The 25,992-nt window shown below is 40.5% G+C and overlaps 1 protein-coding gene across 11 annotated transcripts in view; it reads left to right on the top strand.

Annotated features, from left to right (window-relative positions):
* MYO3A (myosin IIIA) overlaps window positions 1-25,992 on the top strand; it is a 131,054-nt gene that overhangs the window by 91,370 nt on the left and 13,692 nt on the right. For 7 of the 11 annotated variants that reach the window (XM_078378630.1, XM_020801462.3, XM_073003043.2 and 4 more), the window contains 7 exons: window positions 2,787-2,992; window positions 5,190-5,301; window positions 6,156-6,318; window positions 7,809-7,895; window positions 9,446-9,569; window positions 11,254-12,517; window positions 13,480-13,618. In XM_078378630.1, coding sequence (XP_078234756.1) covers window positions 2,787-2,992; window positions 5,190-5,301; window positions 6,156-6,318; window positions 7,809-7,895; window positions 9,446-9,569; window positions 11,254-12,517; window positions 13,480-13,618 — 2,095 coding nt within the window. The remainder of the gene's footprint in view (window positions 1-2,786; window positions 2,993-5,189; window positions 5,302-6,155; window positions 6,319-7,808; window positions 7,896-9,445; window positions 9,570-11,253; window positions 12,518-13,479; window positions 13,619-25,992) is intronic. The other 4 variants (XM_073003045.2, XM_078378631.1, XM_073003044.2 and 1 more) reach the window with 2 other exon arrangements.

Genomic DNA, 25,992 nt, shown 5'->3' with positions numbered 1-25,992 from the left:
AGGCTATCACCCAAACACTTAATATCACCATATACTGTAACTTACAAGAATACTATAGTTGCTGTGGAAATCCATTCGTTGTTTGGCAGACACAGTGAGGAATGTAGGTAAGTCTCAGGAAAGCCTGAGTAGAGTTAGCAGATGCTTTTCCAAAAGTCCCAGTACCTTTAATTTTGGAATCCCTGGCCTCACAGCAGACACTGCCAAGGGCTGGAGATGTGGTTGGCCCTGGCGGAGGTAGAAGACACTGCAAGCAGACAGTAATGCAACTGGTCTGGACGTACCTTGTCCTGTTCAGCATGTGAACAAAAAAGAAGCCACTGCTCATAGCACAACATGGAGCCACACTATTGGTTCCTTGGCACAGGCAGCCCAAAGTCTCCCACTGCTTGAAGCAGGGAGCTGAACGGCAGCCCAAGACAACGCATGAGGCCAAAGCCCCTAGATCATTGGCCCACATGCATCCCCTGGCCTCTCTCTCTCTCTCTCCTATGAGTGGATAAAGGTTTGTGGGAAAGGAGCTGGCAGCACACTGCCAGAAGAGGAGGGGGAGGTGGCACACTGTTCTTCTGAGGCCAGTTCAGCTTTGAGGTCTCTTGCAGGGACCTCAGAGCCAAGGGCTGGCCAGGGAAACTGGCGATGCTACACAGGCCCCGCAGTGATGCTAGCTAGCTGCAGGGAGCCATTGGTGGTCCTACCTGTCTATGCTCTGCTGCCTGAATTAGCTGCCTCACTAGGCCTCACGTGAAGAGTCAGGCCTGTCCATACAGAACTAGTTTGATAGCACTAGGTTTGATAGCGCAGGATCTCTGAGATGTGTGAAAGATGACCTTCCTCCCAGATGTACTTTAAGTAGTCTAAATTATTGTGAGCCAAAGCAAGTACCTGAGAATTGTTTTTTAAAGGGCAAAACATGAGTGTGTTCTATAACTTTGTCTTTTCCATTTTCTTTCTTTTTTGCTTTGTTCTGTTTCCTCTTATTCTTTATGTTGTTTTGTTTGTCCTTCGAAGAGGTAGGGGGGAAAGTTGAATAAACGGAGTCAAAATTAATGTACAAACTAGCATTTCCAAGAACTGAACTGGGGACCCTCTGGCAGGCCCCACTGAACTGTGGCAGCTTTTCTTTGTGTTGTCAGTTGCAGCAATTCCTGTGTTTGAAATGTGAAATTAATTTTTGTCTAGCCAAGGACAGAATCCATAGGCAGTCTTTAGCCTCTCTTCCCATGCCTACTGTGCCACATTGTGAGGTTTCAGTTGCTTCTAAATTGACAACTTTCCCTTCAACACACAGAAACAAGACTGAAAATCGTTTTGAATTCTGAGTAACGCAACATGCTGTGCCACTGTACCAGTTTAGTGAATTGGAAATCAGAGGCCTGGGGGCTGCAAGCAAAATAGAGTGAAGCAGAAACCGACCCTTCTTTTTATGATTTTCAGACATCTGTGTAGAGGGAATACCAGTTAGAGAGAGAGTCAAGCAATTTTTTGATATTAACGTTTAAGGGTTCTTAAAGGGTTCCCTCCAAATGATTTATCAGTCACTTCATCCAAGCTAGTTGGGTCTCATTATTGTCACTGATAGTCTTTGTTCTGTGGTACCCTGTGAAATTGTAATTGGACATTCAAGGAGCGCCTGAAGATGCTTTTTGAATTTACATTTGAATAATGCACCATCAAATGATGTTACATTATTGCTGTTATTTTCCTTTGAGTCACCCTGATGCTGGCACAATTAGCATCTCTGTTCTGAATAAGAATCTGCTTTAGAGACACTCTGTAGTGGTCCTATCAGCGCATTGTTTTATACTACTGTTGCCATTAACAGTTTTATGCCAACAGGGCAATTACGTCTCCATCTGCTCATAAAGGGTGCAGAATTGGCAGAGGGCATACAGTAGGCACCTTTTCCCATGTGTTATGTTAAGCCATAGACTGTGATAAAATATTGTCAACTCTGCTGGGTATTAAAAGCCATAGCATGATATATACAATTTTGATCATAAGAGTGTGGTTAAAAAAAATTATATTGAAAGTGACATTTTGCAAAGTAACCAGAAAATGATACACATACCCATAAAATATCAAAGCTGTAATCTACAGGACATATTTTATGTAAACATTGAGAAATTTCTAAAACAATTTACTTTCACAACTCCAGCCGTCTGATTTGATGTAATGTGAGTATTGTCCCACTGTTGCAGCACTAAAGTGTTATTATCTGGCAATTAAATGCTCTTCTGCCTGATAGATTCAGTAAAGATAACTGTTTACAGTGTGAGAACACTACAGGTATGTTGTAAATGAGACCTGGGCACATACTTTGAGGATGCAACAAGATGGCAAGAAAAGTGAACAGCTGAAAGGTTCAACTTTGTTGTAAGTGATCTTCCATAAAGTGGCTGTTCCATCTAGGGGAATTGTTCCAGACTGGCCCAAAACATAGTAGCCCTACATTTTGACCAAAAACAGTCCAGCATGGACAGGGATCAGGTTTGGGCTGGAATGTTATTTCATTTACATTACGCAATCACCAGGAAATAGCTTGCATCAGACTGTGCTACAGGCGGTGCAAACTACGAGCTACATTTCTGTGTGATCACATATGCACGCCCCTCACAGGCTGTGGAATTCTTTTGTAATAGTTGTCGGCAGATCCAAGATCCCATTAGATCAGTGCAAGAAATATAGCTTTTAAATAATTTACATTTGAAAAAAAAAACCTCTTACTGACAAATTAATTAGTATGTGAGAGAATGCCGGACATTTATTCTCATGTTTCTTTTCAGTATTCACTAATGGATTTATTGTCTAAAATGGTGGTTGGCCAGCCTCACTTTGTTCGCTGCATTAAGCCAAACAATGATCGGCAGGCAAACAAGTACGACAAGGAAAAAGTATTGGTACAGCTACGCTACACTGGAATTCTGGAAACAGCACGGATTCGGAGGCAGGGTTACTCTCATCGTATTCTGTTTGCTAACTTCATAAAGCGGTACGCCTTCTACCATTGTTGTTTTGCGTAGGCCATACTGGTTCCCAACCTTGGGTCCCCATATGTTTTTGGACTGCAACTTCCAGAAGCCTTCTCCACTAGTTGTGCTGACTGGGGTTTCTGGGAGTTGCAGTCCAAGAACACCTGGTTTACCTAAGGTCAGGAACCACTGCTTTAAGATATGTTTCTCTCCGTTCTCATTGTGTCACCAAAATACTCTGATCCACACAAGCATATGCAATGCTTATTTTCCCTGCACTGGATTAGTGTCCCTTTGACCACTCCCAGCTCAATGTTTAAATTAATTCCATTGAAAAGTACTGTACTCCTCTTCGGGTGATGTAAAGTGAGGGAGAGATGCGATGCCTGTTGATGCTAGAACTCTGAGGGCCCATCCAAACATGCACATCCTTACTTGACATTGAAGTCATCAGGGAGTTGTCCTGCATGTGAGAATTATCCCTTGAGCTTGGAAATCTTTCTGGATTTGCTAATGCATGGAAACCCTCAGACCCACATGAGGTCTTGATTCAGGAACCTTCATGCAGAATTCATGGGCACAGAAATAGAAGGCCTTGGGAGCGGATTTTGCAGGCCAATAAAACTATGTACATATTGTCCTACTTACAGCAGTAGGTGATGAGCCCAGAGAAAAAGTGGGGAAGAAAATTAGGGTGGATCACCTGGAATCAGGTCCAGGTGAAGGAATAGAGTGACTTTGAATCCAGCAGATCCAGTGATGGCTTGTCTCCTGTCTTGCCAAAAGAATGCCCACTTTGGCGCTTCCCCCTTCTACCTTCTATATATAGCAAGAGTCTTCACCACAGTATGGTGCCCACTCTCTGCTATCAGAGGCATCAATGCAGCATCCTATACCCTATGTAGGCCTATTGAATTCCTGTGCAATAATAGCACAAGATCATGTTGGAAGATGGGTTTTCTTCATGGAGGTCATCAGAGTCCTTGCTCAGTGTCACTGCCTGCACAACACATCTGTTAGAGATAAGATTCAGTCTCCTCAGTTGAAGGACATTCTCAGTAGCTGGTCCCAAGCTGTGGAAGCTCCCGACCAAAGAAATTCCAGAAGAACAGCTGCATTAGCCTGTTGCAGCAGAAACACCAAAAGGTATTTTGGTGCCTTAAGATATTTTGTTGAGCATATTATTTCTGGACTGCCATGAAAGCTTATGTGAAATAAAACTTGTCAGATTCTAACTTGTCACAGGATTTTGTTGATTTAAGTTACCCCCCCTCCTAATTGTCTTCCAGCTGATGAGCAAAGATAAATTGATTGTGGCAGGCCTTCAGAATACAGGGGATATAGAGGGTGAATAGGGAATCCCTTATTGACATGCTTTAATTGATTTTAATTGATGTATTTTAATTAATCTGTTTTGCATTTAATTTTTAGTATTCCATTTGAGTATACCATGTATATACTTACAATGACAATAAATTATTTGTAATTGAATTCATTATTAACCCCATTTTTTGTGCGGGAGAAAGGTGGAGTACAGGTCTAATAAATAATTCAGAAATAGTGTACACACTCAGTATCACTCAAGAAAACAGCAGGAGCATTACATGTTTGAATGTGCTCCTACACTGAAAATTTCCTTCCAGCGCAAAACTACTATCTGATTTGTTGTCTCTGTGGGTATATTTAGTTTTCTTTGTATGCTGTTATTTATTCCATTTTTTTTACTTCCCAATTAGTGCAAATCACTATACTGGGCAGTTAACAAACAAATATAATAAATACAAATTATACAGCAATAAAGTAAATAATAAACAAAACTAAACAAAAAGCTGTTGTTTGATTTGGGCCTCAGAAGCATCTAGACATGTTGTTCATCTACGTTTTGAAGTGGTATGGTCCCAAGGAGAATGGAACAGTTCCAAATATTTTTTTCTGATTGTGTAGGTTAATATAAATAAATGAAATCAAACATAAATTAAAAGTTTTGATGTGTTGTGGCATTTTCAAAATTTCAGCTGCTTATGTACACAGATATGCCTGTGGTTAGCCTTTTAGCTTGGTGTTTAAATGTCATGCATACAAATTCAGAGTGGCTGTGACAGTATTACACATCTGTTTGTACAAAAAAAATCAGATAAACATGAAATGATGAGTCTAAAATGTCTTCTGCAATTGAGATACTTAAAGATCAAGGGTTTTGTTTTCACTCTCTCTTAGATATTATCTCCTTTGTTACAAATCAAATGACAACCCCCCTGTAAGTCCCGAAACTTGTGCTGCCATCTTGGAAAAAGCCCAGCTCGATAACTGGATACTTGGGAAAACTAAGGTAACAATTTCGTACACAAGGATCAGCTCCAGCTCATATCCCAGTGAAAATCCAGTTTAGACTTTGCTTACACGCACGCACAATCCTAGTTTGCTTAGCAGTTGTTGGAATGGGGAGAACCAGTATGAGAAGTAGGGGCCAGGGTACTGAATGTTTAAATGAAAAACAGGATAAAAATACTCTTAAATAAACACACTAGTAGTTAGCTCATTCAGGATAAACCAGAATTCTAGAGAATTTTGGCCATTTGTGCACAACCGCTGCTTGCTGTACCCTTCTAGTCAGATCCAAAAATGATAGTATACTTTATATATATTACTGAGAAAAGAATACCAGCTTCCAATAGTCTGCAATTCAGTCTCCTTGGAATTAAAATTCTTATAAAACCTGGTAGTTTCATAGAATAATAAGGCCATTGAATCTATCTCCCTGCTCAACACAGGAATCCAAATCAAAACAGGTCTGACAGATGGTTGTCTAATTTTCTCTTGAATGCCTCCAGTGTTGGAGCGCTCACCACCTCCCTAAGTAGTTGGTTCCATTGCCATACTGCTCTAACAGCTAAGAGGTTTTTTCCTGATACTCATCCTAAATCTGGCTTCCTACAGATTTAGGTCATTATTAGGTGTCCTGCATTCTGGGATAATCAAGGACAGATCCTGCATGGTCCCCGCTCCTAATCAGTAGTCCACAGTCACCAAAAGATAGGAAAGAGGTGCTGAATACTTGTTACAGTGCCAGGTCTTCATCTTCTTTTCCTTTGTAATTGCAGAGGGCATAATATTATAGATATCTCCTGTAAAAGAAAATTTATAATGTAGAGGCATCTCCAACCTGTTTTGTTTTCTTTTTAGGTGTTTCTCAAATACTACCATGTTGAGCAGCTAAACCTAATGCGGAAGGAGATGATCAACAGGATTGTTTTGATTCAAGCTTATGTTAGGGGATGGCTTGGTTCAAAGAGATACAGAAAACTAAAGGAGAAAAGGGAAGAAAATGCAGTTAAAATACAATCAGGTACAAGTTTGATTTGGCTTGCAACTTTGAAAATGTGATTTTTGGCAGGATTGGTGGAGTATGTAATCCAGGCATCATATATCAGACTTTTTGCTGTGCTTATCATTGGCTTTTTATTTGGTTCATTATATTTTATCTCGTTGTGTTATTTTATGATACTGCAAGCTAGCATCAGTGAACATTTTGCCTAGAAATATGGAATATAAATAATAGCATGGGTAACAATATGTAAATAAAATGACTTTAATCTTGATTTAGTCATAATTCAAATAGATGGAATGAAATCAAAGATATTTGAGTTCACCATGACTGAAGGCAGAATTTTTCCTGCTAAAATATAACAGTTGAATACTGCATTCTTTCTTCTAGGAGAGATCCCCTGCTGTCAGGCAAAACAGATCAATAAAATGTAAAACATGAAAGGTCCAAAGTGATCAAGCTCATTTATTTAGCCAAGAAACCAAAAAAACAAAAAACAAAAAAATACACTCATACATTGAGTTGTCTTCTACACTCTTAGTGGGCTAGTCTTTTTTTATTTGATTTTTTAAAGCAGTCCAGTAGATTTTGTGGCATTATTTACAAGATTGAATTAGGATTACATAGTGGGAAAGCCTTGTGGCTATATCCATTCATGGAAAAGGCTTCAGGAGTTGACCTAGAGGCAAAATCCGGATCTGGAGTCCCGAAGGCAGTTTGTGTCATTCTGCCAACTCCTGCGACATTGCTGGAACCAGTTGTATTGGCTCTTGCTTTTCCACTGGACCATTTCAGCAACGTGGAGAGGGGGGATTTGCTGCTTGGGTAACAGCCTATCCTCCATATTACTTTACTGAGGCTACATGATCTGGAGAGGACACTTCTCGATACAGAGCATGTTACCATATTCTCTCGAGACTGAAGGATGCCTATGATGATGATGAAGAATGACAATCTATGTTCTGCTCAACATACGAAGCACATATTTTTAATACAGTGAATCCCAGGTCTATCCCATAATGATGCTTCAGATTTGATCCCTGTGCAGCTGACTAGGGCTTCTTCCAGTGCAGTAATTTCAGTAGTTTGGCCTTGAATTTATAGTTGGAGAAATCCAGCCTTTCATTTCTCTTTGCACCTAATTCGCTATTTGCTCCATGTGATTGGAAACCCTACAGAATATCTCATTTACATATTTTGTGTTAAAGTACAGATTAATCAAATTCCCAGGGGTTGAGAACCTGCTTTGTCACCTCTCAGACCTCTCACAGAGAGGGGGGGGAGCTGTTGAATCGGCTGGAGCCAAAAATGTTAGTTTTCCTTTAAACAAGGTTGATCATTCCTGTGCACTTTCTTCCCTTTTAGTTTTGAACTTTGAGAGTTCTTTTAGGGACATGAATTTACTTGCAAACAAGACATTCCCCATTTTTTTCACACACACACACGCAAGCTGTAGTTTAGCAAAAGTATTGTAACTCCATACTTACAAAATTCTTACCATCTGTCTTTAGCTTACAGGGGATATATTGCTCGTAAAGAATATACAAGTGTAAGGAATGCATACAAAATGGAAATGTGCATTACCAGGCTTCAGGCAGGTGAGAATTAATGTTTTGATTCCTTCCACTGTTACCAAAGGCAGGTTGATGCAATCAGTATGCATACCTACCTCTCTGGATAAGAAAGGAAGCATCTGCACCTTCTGTTTTTGCTTAATGCCGCTTCCATTAGAGCTAAGCCATAGGTAACAGTTGAGCTGTAGCTGCATCTGTGAGTCATATTGGACCCAGAAGTCTAGAGTCAGAAAATAGACTAATGTTGCTCAGGAAAAATTCTTATGGAGGAGAAGCAATGGTGAATGTAAATGGGCAAGGCCACTCTCATACCCAGAAACCCTTCACTGTCAAAGAAAGGCTTCAACCTGTAGTCCCAGTGGTTCGCCACAAGGGGCACCACTACACAGTGAGCAGAACGTTCTGACTCCAGTCCATCCCGGCCATTTTCTTTCTTCTTTGGGAGTTTGATGATGTCAGCAGATACTTCAAAAGAAGGTGACAAGCGTAGGAATGGACCGTATCATTTCAGACTTGGGAGCGGGCCGCTTTTTGAATGCTCCGATATGAAAAGTTTTCCTGCAAGTTTTTAATAAGCATGTCAGGGGATGGGCTGGCAGCACATCATCATCATCATCTCCGCCAAATGAGCTGTTTATTCACAGGAAGTATTTATAAAGGGGAGCACTAAAAAAAAAAAACGGCATCCCCCCCCCATGTGCAGTCTGAAGTAGTACATTCCAATCAACCACTTCGGGATTCTTCTGTTTCATTTTGCTTCTTTGAAGGCAAGGTGACACTGGCGGAGATGAACTATTCAAACCTGGAGGGGAAAGGCAGAATAGATTTGTTGGGGTGAGGGGACTGTGTGCAAGGATCTCAGAAAAAAAATTGTACTCCATTTCTAGAAACAGGAGTGGTCTTGATGTTAGGCAGGGTGTGGCAGCCAGCTTTGGCAGCAGAACATTGAGGGACAGGGAGTGAAGGCAAAGAGTTGGAGAAGCAAACCATTATCACCTTATCCTGTGCCTCTTAAGCCAGCATGCTTCCTTCATGTCCAGTCATATGGGCTTGTCTACATGGCTCAGTTGGAGCGGGCTGAAGCAGCTAAATAGGGTCTTTGCATCCAAATGTCAAGTGACTCTTCTTGGCCTGCCTCACTTAAGGGGGAAAAATCACCCCCTTGCCCCCCTCTTCTCTCCTCCTCCTTCTGAAAGTTTTCATTTTAAAAAAAATCTAAGTGGAATGGACCATCAGTGCTGTCCTAGTAAGTTTTTAAAAAGAACAGGAGTAGAAACAATGTTTAATTTCCCAATATTATGATGTGGCTAAGCTGTTTTTTTTATTTTCAGCCACTTAACTATATTGGGAAATTCAAATCACAAGGTAAAATTCAAAGCCACATGCTCCATTTTGGTTCTATCTCAGCAATTGCATGTGCTGGTTTGTCTCCCAGTGTATCTACAGCACACCCATTTGGAAACAGGCTACTCATCCTCAGTCTATAGTATGGCTATTTATATAAGCAGCGCACTTCATACCTCTAGGTTACTGTTTTTAAAAGAAAGTTTTGTTCTTACTGTCATTTACGCCAGCTGCAAGAGGATACTTAATCAGGAAGAAGATTAAAGAGCAAAAGGATGCAAATAATAAAGCGGCAACAACAATTCAATCTCACTACAAGGGATACAGGGAGCGAAAGAGTTTCAGAAGGAAAAGGTATTGTTTGTATTAATACTGTATCATGGTTCCATTAAATGCCATCTTTTTCTGTGAATTAAAAAAAGAAGCAAGAAAGCAGCAGTATATTGTACATCATGACAAACTGCAATCTTCCAAGCAGCGAGAGTGAGAAGGATCTTATATTTTGTTTTCATTCTACATTTGATAAAAGTGTGTACAATTTCCACTTAAAATAATGGGTGGAAATAGCATTTCACTATTGTTTGATTTGGAAAGAGCTTTCTTGCCTCTGTGTCTGTATGTTGGAACCAGATCAGGAATATAATCAAATATGGAATCAAAGAATTCAATATTTGATATAGAGCTAAGTACATTTTGCCTGAAGTAAAGAAAATAGCTGGCAAGCAATCTGGACTGAAGTTTACCAGAACCAGTTCTTAAATTGTTGTAGGAAAGCTGCTACTGCTGCTATCTATAGCAGAAGTGGGTAATCTTCTGGGGGGGGGCTGGTGACTCATCCTTTGCCCCCACTAGGGGCCAAAATGGCAGCCTCCCTCCAGAAAACATGTAAACAGGAAATGAAAATTCAGGCATACTTCCAGTTTTGTTTTGTTTTTTATTGGGGGGGGGGCTTCAGGAGAAGCATTCAGGGATCGCAAAGTGAAAAGTGCTAGAGGCTTCCAGGAGCAAAAATAGCTCTCTCTCTCTCATCACCATCACCATCACCATCACTATCATTATCATTATCATTGTTGTTGTTGTTGTTGTTGTTGTTGTTGTTGTTGTTGTTGTTGTTGTTAGCATGTTGAAACTTGGTCTCTGGGGAGACCTTCCAGGGTCCAGAGGCACTGCATACAGCCTGTCCTACTTGATTCCTGCCCATGACCTAGAAAATAGAACCTGCATCCAATGGGGTCCAGACCTATACATGTTTATGAAGCTGTCCATTTTTTTCTTTATTGGGTTGAAGAACATACGAACATGGGGAAACCACCTCATATTTACTCAGACCTTTGGTCTATCTAGCCTGATATTGTCGACATTCATTGGCAGTGGTTCTCCAGGCTTTTATACAAGATTCTTTTCTCTTTGTGCCTTAAGGATGCTGTGAGTTGAGCCTGAACCTTTTGTATGAAGTATTAACTTTTATACAGGATTCTTTTCTCTTTGTGCGTTAAAGATGCTGTGAGTTGAGCCTGAACCTTTTGTATTAAGTATTAACTGGGCCAGGTTCTGCTTAGCTTATGAACCCATACAGAGTAAAAGCAGGATCCAACTAGTGTGGTGGCTTTGAAATGCAAAAGTGGACGCTGAGTGAGTGCTGCAAATTTCACTGGCGCAGTGATTGTCATTTGACTCTTAGATCTCACAGTGATCAATAATGGTAATATATTATTATTATTATTATCATAGTAGCATATATGTTAGTGAACCTTCTTGACTTCAACAGGAGCTGTGCTATCTTTAGCAATTTATGAATGATGATAACTACCTTATGAAATATATAAAGTTGCTGGTATTTGAGATACTAAAAACACTGCTTTTCAAAATTCTGTTTTTTAGATCCTATTTCCTGCTCTAAGCAGCAGCAACAACAACATTTCATATTTTAACATTTGTCGTATTGACATTTGAATGCATATATGCTGCCCTGAGGAGGTTTGTAAGATTATGGAATTAGTTTCCTTAATATCTCCTAAATATAGTATGTCTGTTTCAGGGAATCACTTCTCAGGAAAGACCAGGCTGACATGACAGCTAAGCCAGTTGAAAAAGGAGAAGGTGAACAAACTCCAGAGTCTGAGGATAGGACAGCTATTGTGCAAAACTCTGCTCCTCGTACTGAAGAGGAAGCTGCTGTTATCCTACAGAGTAACTATCGGGGTTACCTGGAACGTAAAAAATTCAAGGAGCAGCTTGAGAAAAAAGGAGCTTCAGAAGTTGCACAGAGTTTGCTTTCAGAGGATGGCGCAGATGTTAGACAGAATTCTTCTCATACTGAAGAGGAAGCTGCTGTAATCCTTCAGAGTAGCTACCGGGGTTACCGAGAACGTAAGAAGTTCAAAGACCAGCACAAGAAGATGGGATGTTCAGAAGAGAAGCACAACTTATCTCCACAGTTTGTGGGTGGTGTTGCAATTGTACAAAAGTCCTCTCCTCAAACTGAAGAGGAAGCTGCCATTATCCTTCAGAATACCTACCGGGGCTACAAAGAACGTAAAAGGATCAAGGAACAGAAAATGGTAGAGAGAGGGCCCTCTTCAAAACAAAGTTTCAAACGGGATGAAAAAACAGTTCAAAATACGGCACTGGAAACAGAAGCTGGAATGGACCAAAAAGATACAGCTACTGCACTTACTCGGAGCATCTCCTACTTGGATCAGAAGGCACCAGATGGGAACAAAGAGATGCTTCTTAGAGGAGGAGGCCCTTCAGCACAACAAAAGCCTCCAGAGGAAGGGAAAAAACAGACCAGCTCCAGTCGCTCCTCTAAGAGAGGATCTATCAAAAAGGCAAGCGAAGCTAGCCGGCAGGGTCCTCAGGAAAGAGGTACTGCAAATGAGAAAAATAAAAGTCCTGCCATTCTCTGTGATAGTCACCAGGAAAAAGAGTCTCTGAAACAAGGCCAGCCAATTCCCTGTGAACACAAAGCGAATCTAAGGAAAGGCTCCCTAAGAGGCTCTCTGAAACATATTGAATCTAGCAAGCTGGCCTCAGGAGACAAAGAAAAAGCAGCGCTAGTCATTCAGAGTAATTACCGAGGGTACCGGAGACGGGGACAGCTCAGAAAAGAAGGGAAATTGCCTTGTGAACACCAAGCAAAAGCCCACAGTGAGCTGAAAGGTGGTGGGCCCAGTCAAAATCTCATTTCTAATGCAACAAAAGAGAGGCAGAGTTCTGGTGCTCAAGCTGAGGGCTCAAAGGACATTCTAAAAGATGGCCCAGTGAAAGAAAAGTCGGACTTGGCAGCTTTCTCCAGACAGGTAAGGTGCTTAGAGCAGCCCATTCCACATCGGCTCATCTCCATTTGTACTAAACTACAACTGTCATCATCTCTGCTACTGCAGCTGACTGGGAGGGGAAGATGAAGGTTATGGTCCACCCAGCTAGAGAATATCTAAGTTGGCAAAGGCTGGCTTAGAGCAGATGCAAAATTCACATTGAACAGTCACTTGCTGAAAACGAATGTGGTTTTAGGAGACAACCATAACAGCAACAACAATAATATTCATTTCCATCACTTACCCACTAGATACTATACTGGGCTCAGCATATTGGTTAGCCTTTGTTGTAAATTTTAATGCAGATTATTAAATCTATTTGGGAGAACTTTATTAGGAGAATAAACAGCAACAGAGTTCTTATGAGCCTTTAAACCTACCTTATTGATCTGGAGCTGTAAGGCAGAGGTTGCACTTAAAAACAAAAGTTACTCACTTTGTTTAGAAAACACATTTGACTTAAAAACCTATCCTAACTAGATAGAGGACCATGATCCAAAGCCTGAGCGCATAGCCCAGGGAAGGGAAGTGTAGGCCACCCTCAAAAAACAGATGTTAACTGCTTGCAAATTTGAAAGGACTAAGGGTAAGGAAACAGAATATGGGTAATCTTTATTTCTTCAGGGGGTGAGTAGGACAGCGAAAGACCACCAATGAAAAGGACAGGTACAGCTTACTCTCACTTCCAGAATGACCCTGTTGGGCACCTGTGGGGATAGGTGCATGAAAGGTAGTGTTCCAGAATATTCTTCCAACAGTGTTAAGACTCTTTTTTATTACTTCTATGGTTCAGTAAGTGTTCTATGGTTCAGTATGATTTTTTTTTCTGTATACCTATGAAAATTCTCTGTAACAAGGGGAAGGGGGTCCCATTCTCTATTTACCTTCCCTTTCCCCCTTGATTGGCCTTGACATGTGTTTTTCTTGTATTATCTTGACTCTAGATCTCAAAATTATCAGAAGACTATTTGGTGCTCCAGCAGAAATTGAATGAAATGATTCTCTCACATCAGCTGAGACCTGTGATGCTCTCCAAAGACAGACAGACAAATGGCCACCTTTCTCCCCGTGTGTGTCAGCCTGGTAAAAAAAAATTATTATTTGAAGGCACTTTGAAAATTAATTTAATGCAATGCTGGGCAACCACAGCTGCCTTGACAATAAACGTTGTACAGCATGAGATGACAGCTTGTGTCCTTTAGATATTGTTAGACTACATATCCCATCATCACTTGCTCTTTGCTTTGCTGGTAGGGCTAATGGGAGTTGCAGTCCTGTGATGTGGACAGCTAAAATTGCCCAGTTCTGTGGTACAGGATTGTACCACAGGATTAATAGGCAGAGAATTCCATACCTGAAAGAGCAAGCAGGCCCCTATATTTTTGAATCAATACAGCTGTGGATCAAAAAATCATTAGCATGAAAGGAATCCAAAAAACCACCTAGTCCAGACTCTTTATTCAGAAGGCAGGATTTTCCTCCACCTTATTTCCCCCTTATATAAAACATAGACCTTAGTGCACCTTGGGAGGTAGGTGAACTGCACAGCTGAATATCTGCCACGCAAATAACCTCAGATGACTCTAGCAGTTTCATAAGTAAACTCTAGTTACTACAGGAAGTTAACTGGATCTTCGTGGCAACTTCTTCCTGCCCAGCCTCATCCTCTGTCATTTTGCCAATAGAATTGTTTCTATTACATTTTAACCAAAGGAAACATTTGCTACAGCTTGGGAATAATACATTAGAAATAAGTTTTCTTCTTTATACCTGAGACATAGCTAAGTGATATTACAGTAACATAATAAAGGGATAATGTCACTTTTTGAAGTGTAATTAGTAACTGATTTTAGTTTGATAGTAATGGGGGCATGGCCTCACTACTTTTTCTGCCACAGGCCAGGAGCTGGTGGCAATCCAAGATTTGTATTTTTTAATAAGTACCATTTAAAGTTACAACTGTAATAAAAGAAAGGGAACATTTACTTCCCAGCTTTTGGAGTTATGGCTGAAACTCATCATCAAGGAGCTTTAGAAATATACCTAATTATTTTTTTTTTTAAAGTAACTTAAGCTCTGAATGACGGAAGGAAATAAAATAATAAATCATTTTTCATTCAGCATGTGGGTTGGGAGCACACAAGATGGGTTGCATCAGTGGCACTTTAATTTTTCCCTTTTTTTCCCCTGGATTTATTATTTTTAAGGAGAAGAAATATAGTGTACACGAATATGAATTTCCCCCCACAGGTGCAGATAACAAGGGTCCGGCCCCCTGGGGCCAGACCGTCCACCCACAATTCCGCCGCTGCCATGACCTTCGCAGTCCCTTCCTATGTATCTCTCCGTTGCTCGCGATGGATTAGCCACTCTTTGACCTGACAGAGAGGCTCGTCATCTCGCCTACTACCTGGACTGTCTAATCCATCGCGAGCTCCGGAACGATAGGAACGGCGTGTGGAGCTCACAGCAGCGGCAGAATTGTGAGTGATTGGTTAACCCTCGTTATCTGCACCTGTGGGGGGATATTCATATACGAATATGAATACCCCCATCTCTAATGCATATACATTGGCATTGGTAATGCCACAAAAATTATGTTAGAGCCAAAAGATCAGAACCTACTCAGACAGTAGGAAGAAAAATTGGTGTTATATGTTATACTTCAAATCTTGAAAAAATGGAAGAAAATACAAGTTGATAGTTTTGTTGAGGCAATCATGTACCCATATGCTGCCCTATTAGGAAGATGAAAGAATTATCAAGTAAAATGGGGCCACCTGGATAGAGGACCAATTTTTTATGACTGTGAAGAAATTCAGTCAATGAAGCACTGCTGTCTGGGCCACTTTCAATAACATTAAAACATTTATTTATTGAATTTATTTATTTATTTATTTATTGAATTTATATGCACCCACTCTACCCAGAGGTACAATAATGGAGAACGGTCAGAACAAACACATTGCTGCATGAAAAAATCAGGAGCTGAGAACAGATAAATATAATAAATACAGTGGTATTAAAATTCATTTAGGTTCAGAAGTAATAGAAATTGTAATAAGGATCAGAACTTGTAAAACTTGCCACTTTTCTGTGATAATTTGTGGGTGCCACTGGTTTTTTAAAATTTTATTTTATTTTATTATTTATATGCCACCCAAAGTGGGTGGGTGTGTCTGGGGGGGGGTGTACACACACACCACTTCTGGCGGTATATAAATAAAATAAAATGATTTGGAATAAAAGCTCCCAGATTCCCTCTGCGAAGGCAGTCAGGGTGATTTTGGCAAAGAGATTCTGGGTGTTGCATTTCAAACAGTAACTTTTACAAGCTTAGGTGACACACTGAAACATTACAGACTCTAGTGGAGAATATCAACAGACTTCGCTAGTACTTTATGTGTGTTTCCTCTTAACGACTCCCTTCAGCTCTGGGTTTCTGAAAGCAAAATCCCTGAGAGAAAATAATGGATGGAAAGCATGCCTCTGTTATTTTGACAGGACCCTTCACTTTAGTCTTCTCACTTGCTCATGTTAATAAGACAAAAACCTTAGGTTGGATTTCGGTATAAGTTTAAGTGAGGCCTGACAGCATGAGTAATGACTCTTAGCTGAGATGGATTAAGCACTCAAAGATGATTTTGGAAAGTAGCAAACACCTGTCTTCTCTGAACACGTGTGAGTGAGACAAGATGGTTGTGCCTTACTAAAGAAACACAACATGTACAACTCAATGTGCTCCTTCCACCAAGACCACTGGAGATACTCTATTTCCTTCCCTTTTTACAAAGCCCCATTCCCTTTCCAGGAATACATTTGTTAGTACAAAATCAATACATTCTCCTCATATAGAGTGGTCTTAACCGGCTAGATAGGTGGGATATAAATAAAAATTATATATATATAATTTAATATAAACATATTCTTATTTGTCACCCCTTTTCTTACTTTAACATTGCATGTCAATTTATCATTAATAGCTGTATTCCATACTTCTTTATACCGTTCATTTAATTGGAGATCACATTTAACTTTCTAATTCTTTGCTATGATTAGTTTAGCCACTGTTACTAGCTTTCCGATCAGTTCTTTCTTTGTCCAATTCCATCGCTCACTTTCAAATATTGATTAAAAAGGGAGGAATTTTTCTCAGTTCCATGACTCTTAGAGACACATTTGATAGGAGCTCAAGATAGAGCCATCTTGATTGGAGTTTTCAGGCCATACAACTTCCAATCAGGAGAGACTGGGTAGGATGGGTTTATTCTCTGATACTTGAATGCCAGCAGACAAATATATTTTTACTCATACTGTATGAGTGTTTGGCAATTAAACTGGGTGCTGCTTTTAACCAGTTGGAGGTTCTTAATTACATTACATTTCAATCTATCTTATGTTTTAAGTAAACCTTTTTTTCTGTTTTAATTATGCTTCTTTGATGCAATTTTATTCTAAGCAACAAATGGCCATCAGTTCATGCATTCTTAAAAATTAATAAAATACTGAATGTAACGAAATGCTGATTTTTAAATATTTTATATGAAATATTTTAAATTTGATGCATTCATTGATGTCTATTTCTTCTTCAGAGTATTGTAAGTATGTGAATCATATCACCCAAATATAGATTGATTTGACTCTATTTAGAGATGGGGATATTCGTATTTGTAAATGAACACAAATATCCCTGTCCCAGTTGGCCCAGTTAAGGTCCACCCCTCCAGGACTGGACCATCCACTCATGCATCTCAGTGCCATGAAGGTTCTGCTAATCAATGGTGCCCGGCGCTCTGCTATCTTCCTGCTTGGCTGGCTACTCAGCGGCTGTGCAGGGAGATTCACCCTCCCGCCCTCTGCCTGGAGTGGCCAGCCGAGCAGGAAGACAGTGGTGCTCCAGGCACCATTGGCGGGAAGAGCGGGACTTTCACGGTGCTGGGATGTGTAAGTGAAGAGTCCAGTCCCGGAGTTTGGACCCTCATTAGGTCCAGCTGGGACGGGGATATTCATATTCATTTACAAATATGAATATCCCCATCTCTAATTGTATTATTATAGTCACTGTGAGTGCTGAGGGGGGGAGAGAGATAAGATGTAAATCTAATAAATAAACGCATACATTAAAGTGCTCTGCATGTCCAAGGCAACTTTTTCAAAGTATCAATCTAGATTACAGCTAAAGCAGGTGTACTGATGATTCAATAAGCTCCCTTCATGACCCCATGCTCATGTTGGCTTGGATTATAACCTTTCAATCTACAGAATTCATTGGAGTGTCCTTCCTGCTAAGTGGGTTTATGACTGAAGCCTTGGCCTTCGGAGGTAAACCTACTGACTAGAAAGTAAGTTCCATTGCATTCAGTGAGATTTAAATTCTTGGAACTGCGAAGGCATATAAGAAAGAATAAGATTTATCCCCTTTAACCAGCTTGACCTGTGTGACTTCTGACTCAGCCTGAAAACCAAAACACACTCAGAGCTTAGCCTTTTAATTTTTTTAAAGAAAAATGTACCGTATTTTTCTGTTTATAAGATGACCCAATGTATAAGATGACTCCCCTTTTCTAACCCCCAAATTTGCACGATTGCACCCCTTTGATCCTGGCGCCCTTTCACGGCTGCGTTACCCATTTCCTATGCCCCGCGGGGCGTAGGAAATGGGTAACACAGCTGTGAAAAGGTGGCACACACGCACCCCTTTGATCCTGAAGCAGCCGTGAAAGGGTGCCAGGATCAGAGGGGTGCAAGCGTGTTGCCCTTTCACGGCTGCGTTACCTATTTCCTAAGACCCGCGAGGCAGGGAAAAACGGCTGCCTTCCGTGTACGAAACGACCCTCAATTTCTTGTCTAATTATTTAAGTAAAAATTGTCATTTTATACGCGAATAAATACGGTAATGTATTGCCTCCTCCCCCAAATTTTTAGAAATTCTCATTATTTTTACTAATTGGTGATATGCATTACTTGCTATTTAAAATGTAAATTTTAGTTTTTTAAAAAATACAATAAAAGTAATAATTACAAAAATGGATCAAAATTCCCTCAATGACTTCCCATTTTAAGACTTACAAATAAATTACCTTTTAAAACTGCATTAAGAGTCGTTACTTTATTTAAATAGTGGTGACTGATTATGTTGACGTTAAGCCAGCACTGAAGCAAAAACTGACAGATTATGTGCAACATTGTTACTAGTAATACTTACCTCCAAGCTCTGGTTACATTTAACATAGTAGCATACATCTACCAGTGTGTCTTTTTTTTTAAATGTAATTACAGATATGGGAGAATGATGGGAGCTAGAGTAAAGTGCATGGGTAGGGTGGATTTATTCCTTCACCACCCATCTGCACCTGTATCTCCAATCTGGGGGAACCACATGGCCCAGAACATTAATAGGCAGTGTCTAATATTTTGTGGCTAATATTTTTGGCTAATATTATCTACTTCATCCAGGGAGAGCTTTTGTAGTTGGGGGCATAGTGAAAGGATAAATATCTCCACCCTATGTATTGGCACACCCTCCTCCTCGCCCCCCCCAGCAAAAAAACAAACAAACACATCTGACATTTCAATGCGTGGAAAATAAACCCACAAGCTATACAATAAGCATAAATTATAGTGAACGTGTGGTGAATAAAACTTGTTCTCCTCATCCCATTCCAAAGTACATGTAAACAATATGACAAGTAACTAAAGATCCATAAGTAATTTAAAGGAAATTAGGAGAAATTCTCCTGTAGCAATTATAAGATCTAGATGCCCTTTTTAAAGCACTTTTCCCAAGACAGCATTGTTATTTACTTGTATTTAACTTTATGAAATTCAATCTTTTAATTTTCTTTATGCATCTCAGGGGTAGCCATTATAAGTGATAATTATATATATATTTATAAAACATTCTTTATCAGAACAAAGAACATTTATATATATATTTTTTTTTTTGGAGTGGGACCAGAAACAACAATGACAATATAATTCGTAATAATACCTTTCAAACATCCACTCCTTAGCAAACAAAAACAGCATAAAAGCCCATAGAAGCTGATAATCATAGGCACAGTCAATTGCTATGGATGCCCCTTTAAGAAGCTACATACATTTTTGAAAGAAGTTTGATTAACCTGTGTTTAGCTTGTGTCTTAGGAGAGAGAGAGCCCAGAGTTACCGGTTCCCACATAATGATTTTTAAAAACCATGAACAGAATGTCTGTGGATTGTTCAGTCATTCCCTCTAACCAAGTGTTCCCAAGTTCTCCTCTTATTTGAGGGAAAATTATGCCCACCCCATCAGTCCTTGGTGCCCGTCGTCTTGCCACACAGAAGAGGAAGAGGCAGCAGCCGAGTAATCATAAGAGCGCTTACATTCTTCATTTGTGAGCTGACTAGATAGCTCTGTGGTTTAGGTATCCAGCTGTGAAGCCAGAGGTTGGGAGTTCGGTTCCACACGGTGCCTCTTGTGGGTAGAGCCAGCCTGTGTGCCCTTGGGCAAACTGCACAATCCCAGAGCACCCCTGGAAGAAGAGAATGGCAAACCACTTCTGAGTCTTCTGTAACTGGAAAACCCTGAAAAGGGTCACTGTGAGTCAGAATTAATTTGATCACACATAATTATTATTATAAGAGAGAAAGACAGGATGATCGCTATCCAAAGAAGAAGAAGAAAAAAACAACGGATGTGACAATGCCCTCTGCTAACCTCTGCCCACAAAAGAAAGACATCCACAGCTAAATGCAGTGTCTGCACCCTCTGTTATTTCTGTGTATAAAGGAGGAGGCAGAAGATGAGACCACCCTGTGGGGCTCATGCCAAGAGAGGTGGCACAGAGGCTGAAGGCAGATGGCAGTGATAGCTCACCTGCTGTATCTACTCTGCTGTAGAGAGCCGCCAGAGTCTGGGGGTGGGGGTGGCAGGCTTTCTGCCCCTATCCCCCTGCTCCCTCGAGCAAGGGCCTAAACAAGCCTAATAGCAGTGCTGACCTTGTCATTTATAGGAGGCATCAGAGGGGAGCAACTGGACAGGGCATAGGTAGGCATGCTGCTCATCAACAAAACCTTACATGTCTTCCAAAGTGCTTAACTTTTTTATTGTCGTCATGACACTGCTGGATAGCTCAATGTCTGAGATCCCTGACTGCAGAGCTAGAGGTTGGGAGTTCAGTTCCCCACGGTGCCTCCTTAAGAGAGGCTGGACTCGATGATCAATAGGATTCCTTCCAGCTCTGCAGTTCAGAGGTTCAAAGGATTCCCATCTAATAATATATCCGGACCAGTATCCTTTTCAAATTACAGTACAATGCATGCCAAAGCCATTGCAAGGACAGCTGTGGCTGTGTGATGAGGAGGTCCAGCTGTGCCACAAAGAACATAGCCAGGCATTGCCACAGAGCTACCACTGCTTCAATGTTTTCCCTTGCACATGAGTAATCTGAATAGGATATTGGCACAAATGTAATAATTCCCAAAGGTTGCATATGAAACATCGTAACATGTAGCAGCTGGACACAAGTGTATCTTTGCATATTTGGATGTGTGCCTGTTAGTGTTGCGATCCTGCTTAGTGATGGATTTAACATATCAGTGAGAAGCATTGATTTTAAACTATAAGTAAATATAAAGACATTGTTTGCTTTTCTTCGTTAATAAAGCTTTTTGAAAAATAGCACACCCCCAGAAATATTTCTGCTTTTTCAGGCAGCCATGTATCAGAGGTAAAGATAGGTCTCAAAGTAGTGTGTTAATTTTAATTGTGCACATCTTTTACCTTTCCGTTAGGAAAGAATGTTTTGTGAGAGAACATTTCCTACTCACTCGCTTCCCTGGAGTCCCTGTTTTCAGGGGCTACGATTACAGATCTTTTGTTTCCCTTTAAATTCATTGGTATTTTGATGTCCATAATTACTGTAATAGTTCAAATGATAATAGTACATGTTTCCTTTAACTTGTTCAATGTCTCATCTTACAGCTGTGGTACAGGAATCCAAAAATAGTACTTTGTATGCCAAACAGGCATGCATGGCTGCCTTTAGCTATGAATAGACCAACATTATTCATTTTTTGACAGGCCACAGTGCTTCTAGCAGTTAGCTTTTGATTCTAGCTATATTTCTTCTGGATTATTTTTGTTGGCCACCCAAGGTGAAAGAACAGCAGAAAAACAGGATGATGTGTTATGACCAAGAGTCCGATCTTTTAAATAGCCATCTTAAAGACAAGGAAGGCTTAGGGTGCTATCCTTCTATCTGCTATAGTCAGTTATATCTCTCTCAGCACATGAATTTAGTTTGAAGAATTCTGATTTTGTATGTAAACTTATTTTTTCCTAGTGACTTAAGACCCCACCTTCTAAAACTTCCATTTGCACTTTGGAACAAGCCATGGTTTTTCATTGCATCTCAGTATAAGAAAACTGATCTCAATAAACCATAGTTAATATGCCAGGTTATTAAAACATATGATAATATCCTGGTTTATTAACTGACCATGGTTTATTCAACTCTCAGTTTCACATATTAATATGACAGAGGAAACAGTGGGGCGTGGTTTTGGAACCATGAATTGAAGCTTCTTATGCTGTTCCCTCAAGTAAGGGAGGAGGAGGAGGAAAGAGTTAAACCACTGAACCACAACTTGCTCATATCAGGACAAACCATGGTTTCTGAATGTAATGTGAGCCATTACACTACATCAGTTCCTATAAGAGCGAGTTAGAGAGTATGTATATAGTTTTAACACAGTGAAACAGTGTTAAATGACATTATAATCTTGTTCTGCATATCTGCTTTTAAGTGAAAGACTCTGGTTCATATTTGCTTTCGGTATGGTAAAATAAATTAAGTGCACTGAAATTTCATTGTCTCTAGCAAATTGACTGCCCCTTGCATAAGAAAAAGCACCATTGTTCTTCAAAATACAAAATGGTGAAAGATAATTGCCCATTCATTAAATTAGGACCCATCTGCATTCCAGATAAGAAACTAGAACAATAAATCTATTCATTATTTAGCTATATTATAAATTAAGATTATTTCTTGTCCTCCAATATATCAGTGACCTTTCCAAAGCATTATTTATCACGTATAACAAAGCAAAAGTTACACAGCTAATTGTGCTGGTACTTACGCTGATGTATTGCTGATTGTTTCTGATTATAAATGCTTGTGCCACTTTCTTAATTAAAATGGTATTATGAGGGTGGCAGAATAGCATTTTCCTTTACCACCAGGGATAACAAGCTTTTTGAGACATCTGAGAGCAAATTTTCTTTTCCTATTATAGGTCGTGTCAAGGTGAATGCAGTGAATATCTGGTGGATGGAAGAGTCCCTTCCAACTATCAGGTTCTTTAACATGTAGCAACTTGTTAGTAGTGAAATGAATTGGACAAAGGCACCACTTATCCCAGGTGCAACCCAGACAGAGCACAAAAAGAACTTCAGAGAGGGAGTTTGTCACTAGTCACCACCACCACTGACTCATTGGTAAAGCCTTGGAATTTTTGTCCTAAAAAGTAATCATTCTAAGTTTTGCATCAGTCATATCACAGCTGCCTGCTTTTAGGTTACAGGTGGAGGTTCCCTGCCACAAATTGTCCTGGGAATAATGGTTTTAAAACCCGGGTAGGTTTAGACTCTTGGGATGCGGTGGCGCTGTGGGCTAAACCGCAGAAGCCTGTGCTGCAGGGTCAGAAGACCAAGCAATCGTAAGATCAAATCCACGCAATGGAGTGAGCTCCCGTCGCTTGTCCCAGCTCCCGCCAACCTAGCAGTTCGAAAGCATGCAAATGCAAGTAGATAAATAGGGGCCACCTCGGTGGGAAGGTAACAGCGTTCCGTGTCTAAGTCGCACTGGCCATGTGACCACGGAAGATTGTCTTCGGACAAACGCTGGCTCTATGGCTTGGAAATGGGGATGAGCACCACCCCCTAGAGTCGAACACGACTGGACAAAAATTGTCAAGGGGAACCTTTACCTTTACCTAGGTTTAGACTAGAGAAGGGAAGATTAAGGAGAAATATGAGTGCCTTCTTCAGATATCTGGAGGGGTGTCCCACAGAAGTTGGTGCAAACTAGTTTCCTGTTGCTGCAGAGAGCGAGGCTGGAACTGATGGATGGTGATTGATGGGAAACAGGTTGTGGCTGAACATTAGGAGAAACCACCCAACAGTCAAAGCTGTTGGACATAGGAACAGACTGCTACAGGAAGTGATGGGTGCTTCATTGGTGGAGGTTGGACAGCTTACCTTTCAGGGATGCCACAATTGCATTTTGCACTGCAGAGCTTAAAATGGCTCAGAGGGATAGACCAAATGACCTACAAAACTTCAAATGCTGTGCTTGAATGGATTGATATTTCTCTGTAAAACTGTTCTTTGTGTGTCTGTACAGAAAACTAGAGTTGGAGGTGCAAAGTCCTGGTCCAGTTTCCTTCATCCTTCTGTAGTTGTTTTGTCGGGGGGGGGGGTGTTGTGTATGTTGTGTGTGTAGGAATGTTTTGGTCCTGGGTGCATTGCATAGTGCAAACAGAGACTCACCCCACAGCTTTATATTTGTCATTTTAAAATGATGCTGATTTCTGTAATGTTTTATTTTCATATTACAGTATGTAATTTCATTCTTAAGATGGTAAGTAAAAAGCTAAACATCAGACCTCCAGGATGCTTTATTTGGGTAGACCAGTGGAATGACATCACTGGAGTTTCTCGTTGGCCAGCAGAAAAAGACTTCCCCGCTATTGAAAAACTGTGATGAACACTGCTTCAGATATCTGATTGGCAAAGAGCTTTTAAATTTTATTTTTGACTACACCTCCCAGAATCCCCAAACAAGCATAACTGCTGGCCGTGTTGACTGGGAACCTGGGAGTTGTAGCAAAAAAATCCTGTTTTTCAGGTTCTTAACTGAGGACCCGAAGCAAGCCAGGTTTTTGGACCATACTTCTTATATCAATAAACGTCTTATCCCTTTCAGATGTTCCCTGTTGTACAGTAGTGCCTTGACTTACAAACTTAATTGGTTCCGGAACTCCGGTCGTAACTTGAAATGGTCGTAAGTCGAAGCACCATTTGCCATAGGAATGCATTGAAATGCAATTAATCTGTTCCGGCCGAAGGGGGAAAAAATCACCAGAAAAACCCACCACAAAACCACTGGAAGACCCATTAGAAATGCGATTAATCCATTCCGGCTGAAGGGGGGGGAAAAAGAAAAGCAAACAAATCATGCAAGGCCCTTTGGAAATGCAAAAAAGCAAAGCAGAAAGCAAACAAACCGTGCAAGACCCTTCGGAAATGCAAAAAAAAAAAAAGCAAAGCAAAAAGCAAACAAACCCTGCAAGGCCCATTGGAAATCGGGGGGGGGGAACAAACCCTGCAACACCCATCGGAAATGGGGGGAAAAACAAACCCTGCAAGACCCATCACAGCACAGAAACATAATCCCACCACCCAGCCCAAAACCATGCTGCAAAACCCACCCAGAACAGTTTTTAAAAAGTAGAAAGCAGCATCTTGCCACGCAGTCCGAAGCCTCCTCCAATTGCACACTCTGACTGCTAGGGTGAAAGAGCTACAAAGAAGCAGCCTCTTCGCCACCAACTGTTAGCAATTTGAATTCCCCACCTTTTTTCCCTGCCTTTTTCCCTGCCTTTAACTCGAAGCTCCATTCGCAAGTTGAAGCAAAATTTCGTAGACCGAGCTGGTCGTAACTCGAAATGGTCGTATGTTGGGACGTTCATAAGTCAAGGCACCACTGTACTTCTTAGGCATCCATTCAGTTTAGTAGTATAAATTTAATTCTTAATTCCAACTAGAGTAGGTCTATTAAATCAATAGGATTTATGTATTTGTAGCTCAGTGGTTTAGGTATCTGGCCGCGGAGCTGGAGGTTGGGAGTTCAATTCCCCACTGTGCCTCCTGCAAGTAGAGCCAGACTATGGCACTTTAGAAAAGCTGCAGAGTCCTAGGAAACCCCCAGAAGAAGAGAATGATAAGCCATTTTGGAGTATTCTCTACCTGGAAAACCCCGAAAATGGGTTGCCCTAAGTCAAAATTGACTTGACCGCAAACAATTATTATTCTTCTCTTAGACTGCTCCATTTGGGAATAGCAGTTAGGTTTAAATCCATTCTTTTTATTTCTCTCACCTATTACATTTTTTGAAGAAATTTCTGAAAAGCTCAAATATTCCTTTTTAAATCATCTACAGTACTATCAAAGTATAGGGCAGAACTGGTAACATGTCCTAGACATGGGCATATATAATTAAAGAACGTATCCGTATTGTTTCTCTGCAGTGCCATTTGGATTATAAGGTCCTGTGGTGGCTAAAACCACAGCATACTTACAGACAGAATGATTAATAAATGTATTAGAATGTGAAGTAGGGCTAGGGATTCTTGAGACTTGGTTCAATCTGCATCTTTAAGAGATCCAACTTGATTCACATTTTCCAGACTAA

The sequence above is a fragment of the Pogona vitticeps genome, chromosome 6 (assembly GCF_051106095.1).
Source record: "Pogona vitticeps strain Pit_001003342236 chromosome 6, PviZW2.1, whole genome shotgun sequence".
NCBI lineage: Eukaryota > Metazoa > Chordata > Lepidosauria > Squamata > Agamidae > Pogona > Pogona vitticeps.
Note: the sequence above shows the minus strand (reverse complement) of the source record. Positions and strands in the feature narration are given on the sequence as shown.